The sequence below is a fragment of the Phaethon aethereus genome, assembly GCF_964289735.1.
Source record: "Phaethon aethereus genome assembly, chromosome: 14".
NCBI classification, from domain to species: domain Eukaryota; kingdom Metazoa; phylum Chordata; class Aves; order Phaethontiformes; family Phaethontidae; genus Phaethon; species Phaethon aethereus.
In genome coordinates, this window is record NC_138590.1 from 15188589 (window position 1) to 15204706 (window position 16118).

At 42.2% G+C, this 16118-nt stretch overlaps 1 protein-coding gene across 2 annotated transcripts in view; it reads left to right on the forward strand.

Annotated features, from left to right (window-relative positions):
* RNF130 (ring finger protein 130) overlaps window positions 1–12784 on the forward strand; it is a gene marked incomplete at its 3' end in the record, with an annotated part of 48189 nt that extends 35405 nt beyond the window's left edge. The window contains exons 6-8 of one of the 2 annotated variants that reach the window (XM_082006314.1): window positions 522–618; window positions 1692–1896; window positions 12675–12784. In XM_082006314.1, the coding sequence (XP_081862440.1) occupies window positions 522–618; window positions 1692–1896; window positions 12675–12784 (412 nt within the window). Of the gene's footprint in view, window positions 1–521; window positions 619–1691; window positions 1897–3955; window positions 4054–12674 lie in introns of those variants that run through there. The other variant, XM_082006315.1, reaches the window with a different exon arrangement.
* Between the last annotated feature and the right edge of the window lie 3334 nt (window positions 12785–16118).

Consider the following 16118-nt stretch of genomic DNA (forward strand, 5'->3'; position numbering starts at 1 on the left):
ATATTGAGAAATACTAATTGTAGGAAAAATCTCTTTTTACTTAGATGTGATAATTATAAAAGCCCTTTCAAAATCAAACATGAGTGTGTTTGCGTTGGTTGTGCTGACTTTTGAATAAAATTGGCTGCTGGTGGATCTGTGCTCTTCCTGCCCAATTTATGTCCAGGTTCTACATAGAAATTGAGACAAGACTTTACACAAGGTTGTGGTAGTACTTTGTTACCCTAGTTATTCTGCCCATGTCCATACTCATATCCACAATAAAAGGGGAAAAAAATTAATCTTCCTTTTAAGTGTTTCTTCCTGGTTGAACTCTTAGTAAAGGGTGGCAACAACAAGCAAGATTTTTTTTGGTTTGTTTTTTTTTCTTACTGTAATCAACAGATAATACTGGCAATTCTAGAACTTGTTCTTCTGGCTTAATTAAAAGAGAAACTATCCAAAAGTTTGTTAGAAGTAGTTCTCATTGTATAAAATAGAATTGTTTACAAATTATGTATGTACCTTGTCTGTTCTTCTAGGCATGTTTTCCACAAAGCCTGTGTGGATCCATGGCTTAGCGAGCACTGTACGTGTCCAATGTGTAAACTGAACATTTTGAAGGCACTGGGAATTGTGGTAAGTTGCACTGTTGTGCGCTTTTCTTCCTCCCATGTCTGAGACCCAGAACGGGAGGAATAGTTGTAGGGGAGAAAAGAAGGGTGTTCCAGTACCCTTACTCAGAAAGTACTTTGGGTTTTTTTTACCAATTTCTTTGCTGCTGATAAAGCTGATTTGTTGTGGCTGTTGTCCCTTTCCTTGGTTGGTCATTGAGAATACGTTGTTATATTTCCATTTATAACAATTTCTTATCTACTGGAAGTCTACTTGCTTCTCTATAATCTTCCTTTTCTCAACTTCTTTCGACCCTTCTTTGTTAAATTTACTCTGTAAATCTCTTGTTCTTGTTGTGGTCTCCCATAGACATTCTTAAATTTGCTTACACACACAGCCATGCCCTAGCCAAAGCCAGCGAGCTGTCCTCAAGCAGCCCATGGCTTATGGGGTCCCCGAGGACTGCTTTTGTTGACCACTTCACAGAGAGATAGAAGTAAAGAGCCTCAGAGAGGATTTTACCATGTTTCCCATATGAGGAAAAAATTGTAAGGTGAGAGCAATGCTCTCTTCAGAAGAAAGAAACAAGGAAGAAAGAGAAGAGCGAATGAAGATACTGTCTAAAGCACCTTTTGAATCAAGCCAGTGTGATAAATCAGGCCTCCATTTTTAGTTGTGTTACTTACAAATTTGCACATTTTCTAAGAAATACTTGTAGATATACTGTGGATGACCTATTTTTGCAATTAATAACATACCTGGATTTTTAGAGGAGGATGTTGTAGAATTTGGTGCATGTCATCATTGCTTATGGTAGTAAACCATACAGGCGTGGGCTGTGATACAGGCGTGGGCTGTGATACAGGCATATTTGAGTCCCTTCATTGAATCTTAATCCCATTTCCTGCTTCTTTCTCCACCTCTTTAAGGTGGACTGACGGAGCAACTTGGGATAGAACTTGGTAACTGGTGTATTCCTCTCCTGTGAGGACAGCCATAGCAGCTGAGCAGTGTGTGCATGTGCTTTTACACAATTGATAGGTTTGCTTACATGTAGAATATTCACCAGCGTAATGCAGAATCGCTTGTTTTTCTAGCCAAACGTGCCATGTACAGATAACGTAGCCTTTGACATGGAGAGGCTCGCCAGAGGCCAGCCAGCGAGCCGGCGCTCGGCGCTCGGCGACTTTGCCAACGACAGCGCGCTCAGCCTGGAGCCCCTGCGCACCTCTGGGATGTCACAGCTTCCACAGGACGGGGAGCTAACGCCAAGGTCGGGAGAGATCAACATTGCTGTGACAAGTAAGTTTTCTTTGGCTTCCAGTACTGCTCTACGGTTTTCCTGGTATGTGGCACTTGCTTTGCTGTAGCTCTGTGCTGCGGGGCCACGGTAAAAGATTTCCCTGCAGGGACGAAGGTGACCTCAGCGTCTCTGTAAGAGGCGCACGCTCCGTATTGAAACCGATAACTCTAGGCACGGCAGCGCCAGCACTTTCATTATTAATGGTATATCCATTTAGGTCTGCATGCGAAGAACACTGGGTGAACGAAAATGGCAGCAAAATCACCCTCCCGAATTTGGTAATCAGTATGAGAAGCTGGATTGCCAAAACCATTATTTACCCTTTCAGAATACTTTACATGCAATAATTTATGCAAATATAAAATATTTTAACTGATTACTATTTCTGCAGACATTTTTTTCCCCTGAGAACAGTATTACTGGAATGCTGACATCTCTTAGCAGATGTTTTTTCTTAAAAAATTTGCAAATAGAAAAAAAAAAAAGTATTTGATGTACCAACATTTGAGTATTGTCCAAGTGTTTTAGGACATCAGAAAACTGTTCCTGCGCTGCTCACAAGCTCTTATCTGTAAGAACAGCATGGGAAATTTCCACTCACTGGATTTTACCTAGGGTTTTTAATGTATAATAGCACTATAAAAAATACAGTATGTGTGGAATTGCATCATTTTTCCATATGCTGTACAGTCTCGATTTGATGCATGAATAGTTGTTTTTCTGGCTGAATTGCAAAAATAGAATGCATGCTGTACGACAGTCTAATTTTCTCCTTGTGTTTTGCTTATGTGCATCTATGATCTAGATTTTGAACTTTGTGACACTGTTTGCCACTGAAACGTGTATCTGTAACTGATACAGTCCATTAGAGTGGGTTTTTTTAGATGCTGTAGCAAAGTAAATGTCTCATTAAAAAAAGTCTCATCTTATGAAATACATAGTCCATATCCAGAAATGTCCTAATCTGAGAAGGAAAGAATCCACTGCAAAAGCTAGAATCGTTACAAAGCCAGTAAGTCACCTTGTCATGCAGTGTTCAACATCTGATTAATCTTGTATTCAGCTCTATTGAACAGAGAGCAAATCTTTTGGTGTGCTGCTTTTCTTGTCATGGGTGGGAAAACTCTGTAGTTTTAACTGAAACTTTTCACTACTTGTTTTTACAGAAAGTGCTTTTACTATCTGTTCCCAACTGTAGTACTGCTCTTGCACAGATGGGATGCCAGGGTAAAACAAAAAATAATCAGCAACAGTTCATTCTGACGATGTTTATAAAATAAAGCTTTAGAAAAGGCTGTTCAAATGTTTAGATTTTATGGATGACACATGCATTCTTTGATGCATAAGAGTTAAACCAAAAGCCATATTCAACAAAAGTGTTTGTATTCTGATCTATTACTATGTGCCAAATTGATCTTGAGGGGGGAGAACTTTGAATAGTGAATGTTCTTTAATACTACTTTTTATTTTTAATGTGTCTGTATGTATACACTAATGCTGAGATTATTTTTCCATGTTGTATTCCTGTCTATTGGAAATGGAAAACTCCAGTTATGTTTTACTGTTGAACAAGCAATCCTATTTTTTTGCTGGTTTTTTAGAAGTAACACTATAGCATTTACTCAGGAGGGAGGGGGCAAAGACACAAGTGTGAAAGTATACAGAGTATGCTTATGTGAAGAGCTGCATCTCAGCAAATCTAAACCAACCCTGACAACCTTTTCTGACCTGAGGGCAGACAGAGTTTTCATTACATTTTCCCGTCTTCCTGCATTTCACTGTACACTGTTAAGTAACCTTTCTTTATCACTAACCCTTGGGCTCAGCCGGGAAATATTGTTGTGCCATGCTTTTTTTCTACACCTCTCTCCACTTCTTCTTTGCTAGCCTTCTCCAGTCAGTAACTCTGTGGCTAACCTCCTTCTGCTTCACCTCCTGGTGCCAGTCATGGCTTAGAAGCCTCTTGCCTCCCGCCAGTGGTGTTTGAGGGAAGTATTGGCATCGCTTTGACATAAGCCTTCTCCCACGAGTGATTTCCTCCCTTTCCTTTGTCAACAGAAGAATGGTTTATTATTGCCAGTTTTGGCCTCCTCAGTGCCCTTACACTCTGCTACATGATCATCAAAGCCACAGCTAGCTTGAATGCTAATGAGTAAGTAAATATTCAGATGTTTCTATATATTTCTGGTGGGTTTGTGTCGTGGACAACATTGGGAACAAATACCAAGAGAATAGAGAAGGGTAATAATGTAATTCTCAGTGTCGAATGCATTTTCTGCTTTTCTCAAAAGTAAGTTTCTCCTGTTAACAAGTAGGTTCCAGGGTAACATCTGAAGTCTCTCTTAATTTATGTTTAGCTGGGTTGTCTGAGGAAACCTCCTTGCCAAGTGGAGACATGGAAGGGGGAAGAGAGAGAATATTTATATTCAGTTTTTGATCAGTGGTCTAGGTAAACATTAGATTTCTGCCATTAAATCCCCATGTTCAAAATTTGCCTGGCAGAGACAGAAATTACTACCATCAGTTACCTTTTACAGTTTTCACCTCAATTTCTTTTCATATTAAAAAAAAAAAAAGGCTGTATTCCTTCTTGGCAGACTTCCAGCTAAGAGAAAAGGTATTTAAATAGAAAACTGCCTTTTTGCTCTTAGAGATGGAGAGATGAAAGCAATTAATACACTATTGTTTCTTCTCTCAAGTGAAGAGAGCAGACCAGTCTTCTGACCTCTCATTTTTAGTATGCTTAAGAATTGCAGTCAAAGGAGTGCTTAAAGATATCCATGCTTGCTTAATTTTTATAGACACCCCCAGTGCTTCCCTTCAGACAGGCTGGACAAGAATTGACTCTAGCACATGACTTCCAATCTTTTTTTATAGTGCTGTGTGTGGGCAAGTATAAATCTGTTCTGCAGATACATTAACTGGGTGCATGTAGCTGTTTTCATTTTAGGTGTATGGAACATCTGGGTGTCATGATACATATTTAACCATTATTTATTTATTTGGGGAGGGAAGGTGTCAACATCTATCATTGTCTCTGAACATTTTGACACAGCTGAGTTTCCATTAAATGTTTTGATCTCTTATCAAAAAAAAGATCTTACCCCGAAAGTGGGGTGAGATTCAAAGGCAGTCTCCTGTGCAGCCTGGAAATGTAGCTTTATAAATACAACTTCCTTTTTTTGTTTTGTTTTGAGGTAAGAGAAAGAAGCACTTTTTTGACTTTTATTGCTCTCTGGAAAGGAGAAGGTGTCCTTCTCAGTAAGATGAAAACACGTCTAATAGTCTCCAGTGTAAAATTTTAGACAGGTTCAAGCTAATTTTCTTCAGGAGAGGCAATAATAAATTCTTACAGGTTTTTGTCATCAGGATTTTTTGATTACTACTAATATGCAAATCCTCCTTTCCTTCTCTTTTCAGATGCTAATTCCAAAAGGGCTTAATGAAGAAAAGTTTTAGAACTTCAAATAGCCCTATCAAGTCTCTCAATTATTACTTTTTTTTTTTCAGTTGTCAAAATTGCAACTATCAATCAGCAGCTTAGCAACATAGCTGTAGCTGAACATAGTTAATCTGCACTGAAAAGTAGCTTGGGCAAGCATGGAGCAAGATGAGTTGTGAAACGGGAATGTCTGCATTTCTGGGCATTTCCACATCGTTAGGAAGAAGACAAAGGAACTGCAGCCCGTGTAGTATCATCCAGATGTGGGCAGCGATAGCAGTTGCATTTCTGCCTTGCCTTGCAACTTTTCTTTTTGTTGTCTTCTGCTCAGTTGAATCTGGGTCTATTTTTACTGAAAGGGCAAGCTTCTTCCCGTTGGCAGGCAGTTTGGGCTTCCAGAGAAGCGTCTTCATCAGTGATGTTCGCTTAGTACAAGCAAAGGGCATGCTGATGTAAGGAGAGCCCCTTTCCCCAGCCATAGGAATGAAAATGCGAGCGTATATAAGCATATACTTCGAGGCAGACTTAAGAAAACTAGCAACTGCAGAAACCAGAGCTGTCACAAATCACTTGCTTGGGTAGCGGAGGTACCTAGCTGTAGCCTTTAGCCTCAGCGGCTTTTTGACTGCATCCTTAGAGATCTGCGCAGCCTCCACAAGTGCTGCTAGGTTTGACTACTCATTTTAGGCAGTTTAAAATGTGTCTGTATGACCCTAATTCTTAGATTTATTGTTTCATTGACACCTTACGTTCCCCAGTGCAGACAAAGCATTCCCTGTGCTGAATATCAAGCCAAACATATGGCAGCTCCCTCTCACTGCAATTTCCATTAAATGTCATAACAGCATACCTGCTTTTTATGCTCTTCTCCATATAAAAAGCAGTGCTGGCATACCCTGCATTTGTTATGGTAGTGTTTCAAGAGGAAGCTCAGGGGTTTTTGTCAGAGAAAAGCAGTAGCAAGAGTGAGGCCACGTAATATGCTGATGCAAATAAAAGGTGCCAAATATTCTACATTAAAACTCACCTAAAAATATGTCCTGATCTTTTTTTTCTATGTCCTTCCTGCAGCTTAAACATACTTATTTAGAGCAGTAGTTCTGAAGTTGTGTTTGTGTGTGTGTGTATATCTAACTGTATATATATGTTTTTGTGTATGTATATACACACACAAATATGCGTTTTTAAATAGTTACTTTTTTTCCAAAAAGTAAATTTTGTCTAAGTGATAAGGAAATAAGGAACCCGCTGCTTTCTCTTGGTCTTGTAATGTTCATGCACTTTTACTATTAAATTATTTAAGTAGTGATTTAAAGGAACAGAAGAAGCACATTTTGCTGCTTTTTTTTTTTTGTAGGGAATGGTCAGAAATTACTGTATGACTGTGTCTTAAAGTCCACATGTTGGATAGCACCACTTAGAGAAAGTTTTCAGTAGCAGGTGGAGTTTCCTCAAAAGTTTAGAAGTGTTCAAACCTCTGGCTGTCCTGTCTGGTTTACTGGTGCTGTAAAAATGATGTAAGGAGTACAGACCTCTTTTAATGCTCTGCCCATGTATAATTAGTCCTTTCTCACTAGCTTGCTTCTACAAGATTTTGTTTTGTTTTGTTTTTTAAGTATTGGCAGTATTAATTTTAACATAAATATTTTGTTCCTTTTTTTTTTTTTCCCTGCCCCACAGAGCAGAATGGTATTGAAGAAACGCTTTCCGGCCGATTGCCTTGGAGAGAGACACCTATTTTTATGCATCATTTATCGATCATGCAGCACAAGCAATTATTTAGTACATTCTATTTTTTCATAAAATTTGCTGATGCCAAAGCTTTGTATTAAGGAAAAAGTGAAGAAATAAAAAAAAAACTTTAATTACGAAATCTTGCTCTTTGAGAATTCTGTATTCTTGGACTTTCTGTGTTAGTACTTAAGTCTGACAGCCTTTGGTATATTTTATAAGGTGCTTTATTTCCTTTGAATGATTTCGTCTTTGCAGATCTGTATTTTTCTCCTTTCATTTTGGGATGCACCAGCTAACAAATGGAAATCTCACACAGTGCCGTTCTTGTGATGCCACCCAGCCCTGAAATGACTAACAAGAGTATTATTAGTAATCGCTCCATACCAACTCGTTAAGGAAAAAAGCTGGGCCAAGCATTCTAGTATATAACGGTCATACCTTGACTCCAGCTGAGAATTAATTTGAAATAAGAACATTTTCTCCGTTTCTCCTCCTGTAAGACTCCTGTGTGGCATTAGGAGGATCGCGGTATGCATTGCTGAAAGCTTGCAACACCGTTTTCTCGACATCTAACTCGTAAACCTTTTCTGTCTTTGCTTTCACCCCACCCTTCTTTCTGATAAAAGTGAAGCTACTCTAAACCACTTCTTCCTTCCTAATACCAAGTGAAAAGTAAGCGGTTTTCTCCCCCCCCCCATCATCTGTGAAGCCTCCTTTCGTATTAGTGACAAGGGTTAGTTTCTGTTCAAATTCAGATCATGAAAGATTGATAATGGTCTGCACTGTAATGTAGAAACTCTGTGCAAACGTGTCGCTTCTTGCCGTGGCTTATTTTACTGGTGAGGAGGCAGAGGGAAAACATCTCTCATCGCTGTCCTCGCTCGGGCTGTTTCACACAAGTTTACTTATGCAAGCAGTGTGTGAGTGATTTCACAACAGTCGGTTAAAACATGCGGATCTGATGCGCAGCCAAATGCTAATGCTTGAGTTAATGAGATGGGTAGATGAAGGTAACAAATCAGTAAGGAAAATATAATTGATAGAAGTTAAAACCTATTTGGCGTTTGGTTGTTTTTTTTGTTCCCGTATCAAGATGAAACATTTGAAACTTAATGCTTTCTAATTTAATTAAATGAACAGGAAAGAAAACAACTTTACTGTAAGATTTAATATTTTTATGTAGTGGGAAACAGAGGATTTAATTTAATTTTATTTTTATGTATAGGCACTTTTAGAATTTAGGAACACAGCCAGAGTCTACATTAAAATAGTTTCTTAATTCTTATCTGTCCAGCAGGCTTCAGCTGAGAAGGCAGCTTTTATAATAAGAGATGAAGTATGTGATAGCTTCAGTACATTTAACAGAATTATTTTTCAGTGTGTCCTTGTGAAATTTTGAAAGAAACATGAAAACAATCAATAAGCAGTAAGTGCATTTTCAAAGACTGGAAAACCCCATCGGACTTACTCATGAAGAGGGGAAAAAAAAAAAAACTGAAACATACTGTGTCTGAGGACTGTCTCCTTGTAAAATACACTCAGCGTTGTTGCCAAAAATAGAGGAATGTGGTTAGACCATGATTTAGGGTACGGGCTATGAAATGAGAGGGTGACACTTTTTACCCACCTCTCAACAGCAACAGTAAAATTGATAAGTCTGTGCTTGTCTCCTGAAACGAGAATCCTTAAGTGCTTTCTTAATGCTGTCGGGAGGCTACGCAGGGACAGCCGGAACGGTGTGGTGACCCAGATGCGCCAGGCACCACAAACGGCTCCGGTTCACATTTCTTCTACAGAGCAACAGCAGTTCAGTGATATGGGGAACAAAATGGTTGACAGGGCTTCCAGTGCATTTCCCTCCGTAAAGGATTTAAATAACCCAGGGCCATCTTTTTTAATCCTTGGTTTGAGCCTCTAACAACAGTCTTAGCAAAGTGTTAAAAATACAGACGATATCTGCTAGGTTAATTACGGGTCAGGCTAGTGCTGTGAGTTTATCTTGTTAATGAAACAGATATATTCAGAGGCGGACTGTGCACCCTTCCAGGAAACTCAATTTTTTTGACTCTGGGTAGACACAAGAAGGAAATTCCCAAAGTTTTTGTTGCCTGCCATGCTTTTACATGCTTTTTACACACATAAAAGACAACTAATGTTACTCTCGCGTGCATAATCCCAGTAACGAGAGGTGAAGGAGAGCTGGTCCCTCTTCCCAGATGTTGCAAAGATGGCAGGACTGGGCTGATAGATGGGTATAACAGGGTGTAGATCAAGAGGGGGTAGCAGTGCCTTGCTAAAGAGCTGGCTTGGGGAAAGGATGCTTTATGAAAGGATCCTGCTCTGTTCCTTAACCGAGAGGGTGGCCAAACCAGACCATCTGAGCCGGGGACTGCGCTGGCCGGGTTGACGCGCCAAGAAGTCTTTGTGCCGGAGGAGCTGTGGAGGGACTGCAGCTTGCGGCAGAAGATGGCCCTGATTAATGACTGAGCGCATTAAAATGCTTTCAGATGGAAAGGGAATGCCAGGTGGTACTTACTCCTGATGCACCTGCAATGCCCCAGCAATGACATCGCTCTTTAATTTTTGGCCTTCGTGTTGTGCCCCCTTCTGTAGCATCCTATGGTAGATATAGAGATAATTCCGGGGTAGTATGTTTATTTTCAGACTCAATACAAGGTATCTGTAAAGTTCTTTGTAAATATATAATGAAGAATAGTGGCAGAGAGCACTGAAGGTTTCGTTTTCATGTATTAAAACTGAATGTAGACTTCCCATTTGTTTCCAGACCTAAGGGATAAATCTTGATCTTTCTTGCTAAGTGAAAACTAGGAAGAACAGATTCATAAGCTGAATTTGGAACTGTGGATATTTCTACTTGTCCTTAAAATAGGTTTATTCAGTAAATTTATCAGCTGGACTGATGCCGCATTTTTAAACAAACACCAGCAGCTTTCTGCGTTAGGGTGAGCGTGGCTGGGTCACTGTGCCCTGCTGACGCTTTCGCTAGCCGTACGTTGTGGGCAATGACACAGACCTGGTTATGAGAGCACCTGAAGATGGAGTGTTGAAAAGCACTGAGCAGCAGCTGGGTCTTCAGCACTCGGCGTGCTGTGCTGAACGGTAGGAGAGAGAGACGTTCAGAGAATGAATGATGTGTCCCAAAAGTGGTATGAGAGCCAAGAGGTTTGTATCTGTATGAAAACATGCAGCCTCCCTGGAAGTGGGTGGCTTAAATCCCTTTTGCCAAGAAGCAAGAAAACATCACAGTAAAGAATTTTCGAGGTGTTGTACATACAGTGCCTTTTTCCAGATTAATTTAAAATATTTGTTGTCAGATGACCTGTCTGCCTGGTGATTAAATCTCTGGCTTGAACCTGCTAGCGTGGAAGTCTGGGCACACACAGAGGAAATGACGGCCTGGGCCGTCTGCTTCCTAATCCCTCGTTTGATTTTTGCGTAATAAAAACAAAAGCAGCACCAAGCTTTTAGAATCCTCTTTGTTTCGTTTCAGCATTGCCTGTTCAGTATGTAACATTTCAGCGGGTGGTAGAAAGGGCGATGAAATATCCAGTGTCCATGGCTTATTTCAACTGCAAGCTGAGATGCGGTCATCAAAAATTAAATGATCCTGACCCATAACACCTTTCAAGAAGACTCTTGAAATCAGTTTTATCTGGTATCATTTCAAAGTAGGTTCAGTGGTTTTTTTGTTTGAAGACAGACGATGACCAGCTGGAAGTCCTAGTTCCAAGTTTATGTTTCTTCAAAACCTCAATGTTTTTTACATTATTTGTTTTATTTTTTATTTTAAGCATTGACCGGTTTTAGAAACCTGTAAATCTGGGAGAGGGTTCAGATCTAGAAAGTGGGTGTTCATCATCCCCTGCTGACTGTTGCTGCGAAGTATATTCCAACACAGTCCACTTCTTCCAAAAACCCGGGCATACGCTCCTGGCAGAATGAGCAATTCACTCCTATGCAATGTAACTACTCATTTCACTCGTTTCAGTTAACTACAAGATCAGAATTAAATTAATTTGCTTGTGAGAGCTTCCTCTTCTCAGCGTGAACGGTGGAGTGAGCGCGCGTAGTGGCTTTTGGTGATAAAAGAGAGGTTTGGAGGGGGTTTAGGAACCCGGCAGCGGATGCGTTGCCCGGCTTCAGTTTGCTGCTGTTCTTAACAAGGGTTTGCCCCGGGCACACAACTGCCGTGCCGCTGGGGCCGGAATTCGCTGCAAATCAGGACGGCAGCTCACTGACAGAGCTTGCAAAATGAGGTTTTTTGCCAGTGATGAGCCAGTGCTGTTGAGACCTCTGCTTTGATAAGTGCAAAATTCGCCTTTGCTGCTGCTCTTTCAACAATTCTATGCGTTTCGTTGTAACTCTACCTTTTTATTTTTACTCCTAATAAGGACTGTGACTTTTTTTTTTCCCCCTTTTCTGAATCTCTGTCTTTTTGCATGAATGGGGAACGAGAAAAGGTGTTTTAGACAGTAGCAGTTGAATTCTTCTTCCCTCATATCTTTTGTAAGCTCTTTATTTCAGAAGGGCATAGGCTGGACTCAAAATTTGGCAAAGAAAGGAGGATTTAACCACCTAAATTCTGCCAGTGCTAAAGCTGCAATCCCCTGAGCATGTTGCTCCACTGATGCCTGAAACTGGAGGCACCTTGGTTTTCTGAGTGTCGTCTTGATGAACTTGGAAGCTTTTCAGTTGCCTCCAACTTGGCTCAAGTGGCTGCCTGGTGTATTGTATTCTAAGCAGCCTTGCTCCCAGCTAATCCCCGCAGGGATCGAGAAACCAAGTAATGAAATGTTTTGGCCAAGGGCCTGATCTGATAGATGCTTTCAGAGAGAACCGTTCGTACACCAGCAGGGCTGGGCTCTTCGCAAAACACGTCTGTGGCTTTGGAGAGCCACGGGAACGCCATGCTGCCGAGCCAACGAATGAACTTCCATTCCCCACTCTGTGAACAGCCACTTGGTGCCTGTTTCGGGTATCACCAGTGTTGGAGAAGACAGTTGGGTCTCCTTTGGCTCTGTATAAGGAAATGTATAGATGCCTATGTCTAGAAGGTGACCCAGGTGGCTGGAGGTTGCTGAGCTCTGGAGGAGGTCAGGCTTTCAGCAGCAGCAGTCAGACTCTCTTTGGTGACCTCCTCGCTCAGCCCGCTCATTCCGTTTGACCCGTGCCAGAGCGCTTTGTGCTGGTGCATGGCACAGGGAACTGGGCGCCTACCAAAGGTTTCTGGGTTTCTCGAGGAAGCACGTGCCTGCTTTACAAGGCTGTAAATCAACAGCAAGCACCAAGCACGAAACTCTGACCTGCCCCAGCCTTGCTCAGACTTGACCTCTTTTATCTGAAAGAACCATTTGAGGTGGGATTGTTGATGCATATGGAAAGCAGTTGCTTTGAACTGGCAGGGCAGTACCCGAACGGAGGTGAACTATTTCATATGGCTGCTACTGGTTTGCGTTAAAGGGTGTCTGTTTTTTCCATGCGTATTGTGTTTGCGGTCAGCACCTGTGTACGAGGATGCTTTACTCAGTTCTTATGTTGTTCGTGTGTGTTCCTAACGAGGTTCTGTTCTACCTCTTGTAGGCAGTCACTTCTTTCATCGTAACTCTTTGTCCCCTCGAAGCCTGGTCTACGAGAGCGAGTTCTCAACCATCGAGCCTGCCTTGGACATGTATGACGAGAACAAAACCTGAAAGGAATCCATGCTCCTTCCTGGCCCTTTTTCCGTTTTTTTCATTTCTCATTCCTATTGTTGTGTACTCTTTCCATGGATCTCCTTTGTCTGAAGAAGAGCTGCTTTTTCCAGAACACGAACCCACCTTCTCGATTGCAAAGACGAAGACCAGCTGTGGTGGTTCCTGAGGGTGGCATCTTTGAGCTGACAAAGCGTTGCGCGCAAGCAAGATTGTCTGATGGAAATTGCTGAGTAACAGCATGGGGAGCTGTGTCGGTCGAGCCGCGGCGATGCAGAAGAGGTTTTACGGTGGTCCTAAGAGTTTGTGTTGTACTGCAAATGCGTCTCTTACACAGGCATCTGCTGTTTCCGCTTTTTAAATTGTCCAGATGGTTGGGCAATGTCGGAAAGGGAACTGGTTGTAGAGGAGATGGCCAGTGACTGGTAAAAGCACTTGTATATCTCGGTCAATCCATAGCCTTGCTGTGAAATAGCCCCTTCTGAAAGGGACCTTTCTAAGTGCATTGAGTTTCCTACAACCCACGTAACCCCGGACGATAGCAAGCCAGTCTGACATTAAAGCTGCAGAGAGGACCTGCATTTGCAGAAAGATTTCAAGGAACTTGATGCTTGGTTTTTTTCTCCAATTCGATTGAAGCAGGAGAAAAATGGTCTACACAGAATATACTTTTGGTCCTTCCATGTGCTCAAGACAAGTGAGTCTCTTTCTATAGAGAGGACCTTCACAGAACCAGCACTTGATCTACCTGAAAACCATTAGACTTTTTGAAATATGCAGGAATCTAATTAGCTTTCTTTCTCACTTAACTTTGGGGGGGGGGGAGTGTTAAAAAATCCACTGAATTTTTCACTGAGGTTTTTTAAAAGCCAGCATGTTGGCATTACACAGAGAAGAAAAGAGGTAAGCTTCTTATCCCATTCTCCCATTGAGATCTGCAACAGTTAAATAGCAAACACGTTCTCTAAGCCATGCCCTTTCCCACTGACATCAATAACAGGAATGCAGAAAGCAGAAGAAGAAAGGAAAGCAGCAACTGCTTTGACACGCTGCAGGAAAAATCAATTTTTACCGGTGTGTGACAAAAGCGGTGGGGAAATGAATATTGTGTGCCAGCTTCTGAAAGAGTAATGCAGAAATGGAGAGCAAGAGAGGAACCTCTGGAGTGAAGTCATCTGCAGTGTTCCTCAAATGAGCAGATATGGAGGAGCAAGTTCTGCTCCACCTTTTCCTACCAGACAGTGCATAACTGTTTAACGAATGTTTGGATTTTTCTCCATTGCAGTCTAAGTTACTGTAGGTGTAGAAACACGTTTGTGTCCTTGTAATGTGAAACAAAGCTTCACCCTCTGTATAGGAATCTTGAGAAATCAGTTAAGCCAAAAAGAAAGGTAAGACATACCCTGCCATGCTTTAATTTCATCCGCTTTTGCTACAAGCAGGGGAATTTCCCCTCCTTTATTATGTTTTTAGTTCTATAGCAGTCTGCTTGACATATATCCTTACCTGAAGTGTGGTTCAGCTGTGTCTTTAACATGGATGTTTAAGAGAAAAAGAAAAACCCAGCTCTGTAAAATGAGGAAACGATCCTCTTTGCTGAGCGTGCTTTGACTTTTGTTGCTATGCGTCAGCTTTATTTAATCTGATAATTCAAGAGTGGGTGGTGTGAAGCGTAGGGAGGTTTTTCTCATAATACCCACATTTCTATTTACCAAATGCACTTTTATTGTTATTCATCTCTCTCTAGAAATACGCTTAAACCCCAGACTTCCTAAGAGCACAATTTTAACACCCATTTTTTCCTACAAAGCAGAAGCGAAGGTTGCAGAAGATGCCAGCCCGCGGCTTCAGCGGCAGCAGGCTGCGGGCAGCATCCTTCCCCATCCTTCCCCTCCTTGCGGCTGTGCGAAGGGGAGCAGCTCCCGCCAGCGCCGGCGAGCCGGGGCAGAGCTCCCCGCCCCAGCCTGGCCGAGCGGCGCTGGGGCCCGTACGGGGCTGGGGGGCGGCAGAAGGGCTGATTGAGGAACCCCCCGTTTTTGTAATTACACCTGCGAGGTCAGAGCAGGCGGACGCGTGAGCGCGGGGGACTTCCGAAAACAAACGCCCGAGAGAAAAATCACCGTCTCTGGAGGTTGCTACGGGGCAGGTTTTTACCCGCGGCGGGCGGTCAGGTTACAATACACCGACAAGTACCCGGTTGAATACGAGAGCGTCCGCGTGTCTCCGCCAAGCGCGCGACAGCCTACCCGGTGCCGCCGGCCCCGGCCACCGGCACCGCGGCGAAAGCGCGAGCTCGGCGCGGAGCCCCGGCAGCGCGCTTTGGGGCGGGAGAGCCCGTTGTAGCGCTGCGTGGGGCGCAGATGCTCCGAGCAAATCCTTCGTGTAGCGGCTGCCTCAGCCCGACGCGGGGGTTTGCCCCGAGGCCACCGGCAACGCCACGGGGGCCCGGTTTCGGCACGGAAACAAAACCGGTGGTTTCTGAGCACCAGCTGTGTGCCGGGATACACAGAAAAGCTGGAATGGGCATGGAAATTAAAAGAAACGTTAGAAAGTACAAAGCCCCTAATGACAAAAGAATAAATAATGTCATTTATATTTAGTTAAATCTTATTTCTAACCTAACATCTGGGTTTTAAGCGGTGGGGGGAGGGTTTGCCTCTTTGGAGATCAGGGTCTGGCATAGTGATATAAAAATGGATTTCTGCTGTAGCATCTTGGATAAGGGAGCTGACGATTATAATTGACATCCTGGATTTGGAAAATCTTGCAACACTGGAAAAATTAAAAGCTAGTTCAAACAATTGATCCCTGCGTGCGTGCTGGGACGTGCCGTAGCCAGCGTTCTTCTATTTAGTCATATTTAGGATGGGGAGGAGGCACCACAGCAACATGGGTGATTTTTCTGGGCTGTGCTGGTAAGTTTGAGGTTTTTCTTTTAATATTAATCAGTATATAAAAAAACTTGATGAGCATCGTTCTTGTTCTGCTGCAGCGGTGCTGTGTATGGTTGAGTCATTTCATAGAAGTAAAATACAGTGCAATCCACCAAGAACTGTAAGTGCCAGAAACTCAGAAAATCATTTTTAAGGTTAAAAAAAAGTGCTTTTTAACAGAAAACATTAATTTTATGACTTCTACATATGAAAAAAGCGCTTTTATCGCCAAGTGTTTCCCTAAACTCTTTAAACCCTAGCACTTCACCTTCTCTTTCCCGGCCTCCAGTTCTATGAAAGTTTTGCATGTTCCCGTAAGACATTTGTGAAATCAAGGTTTGCTTGTGTTCTTAGAGGATAATTGCCAGTAAAAAAACAGACTGTAAGTGTGCTTTTTACCT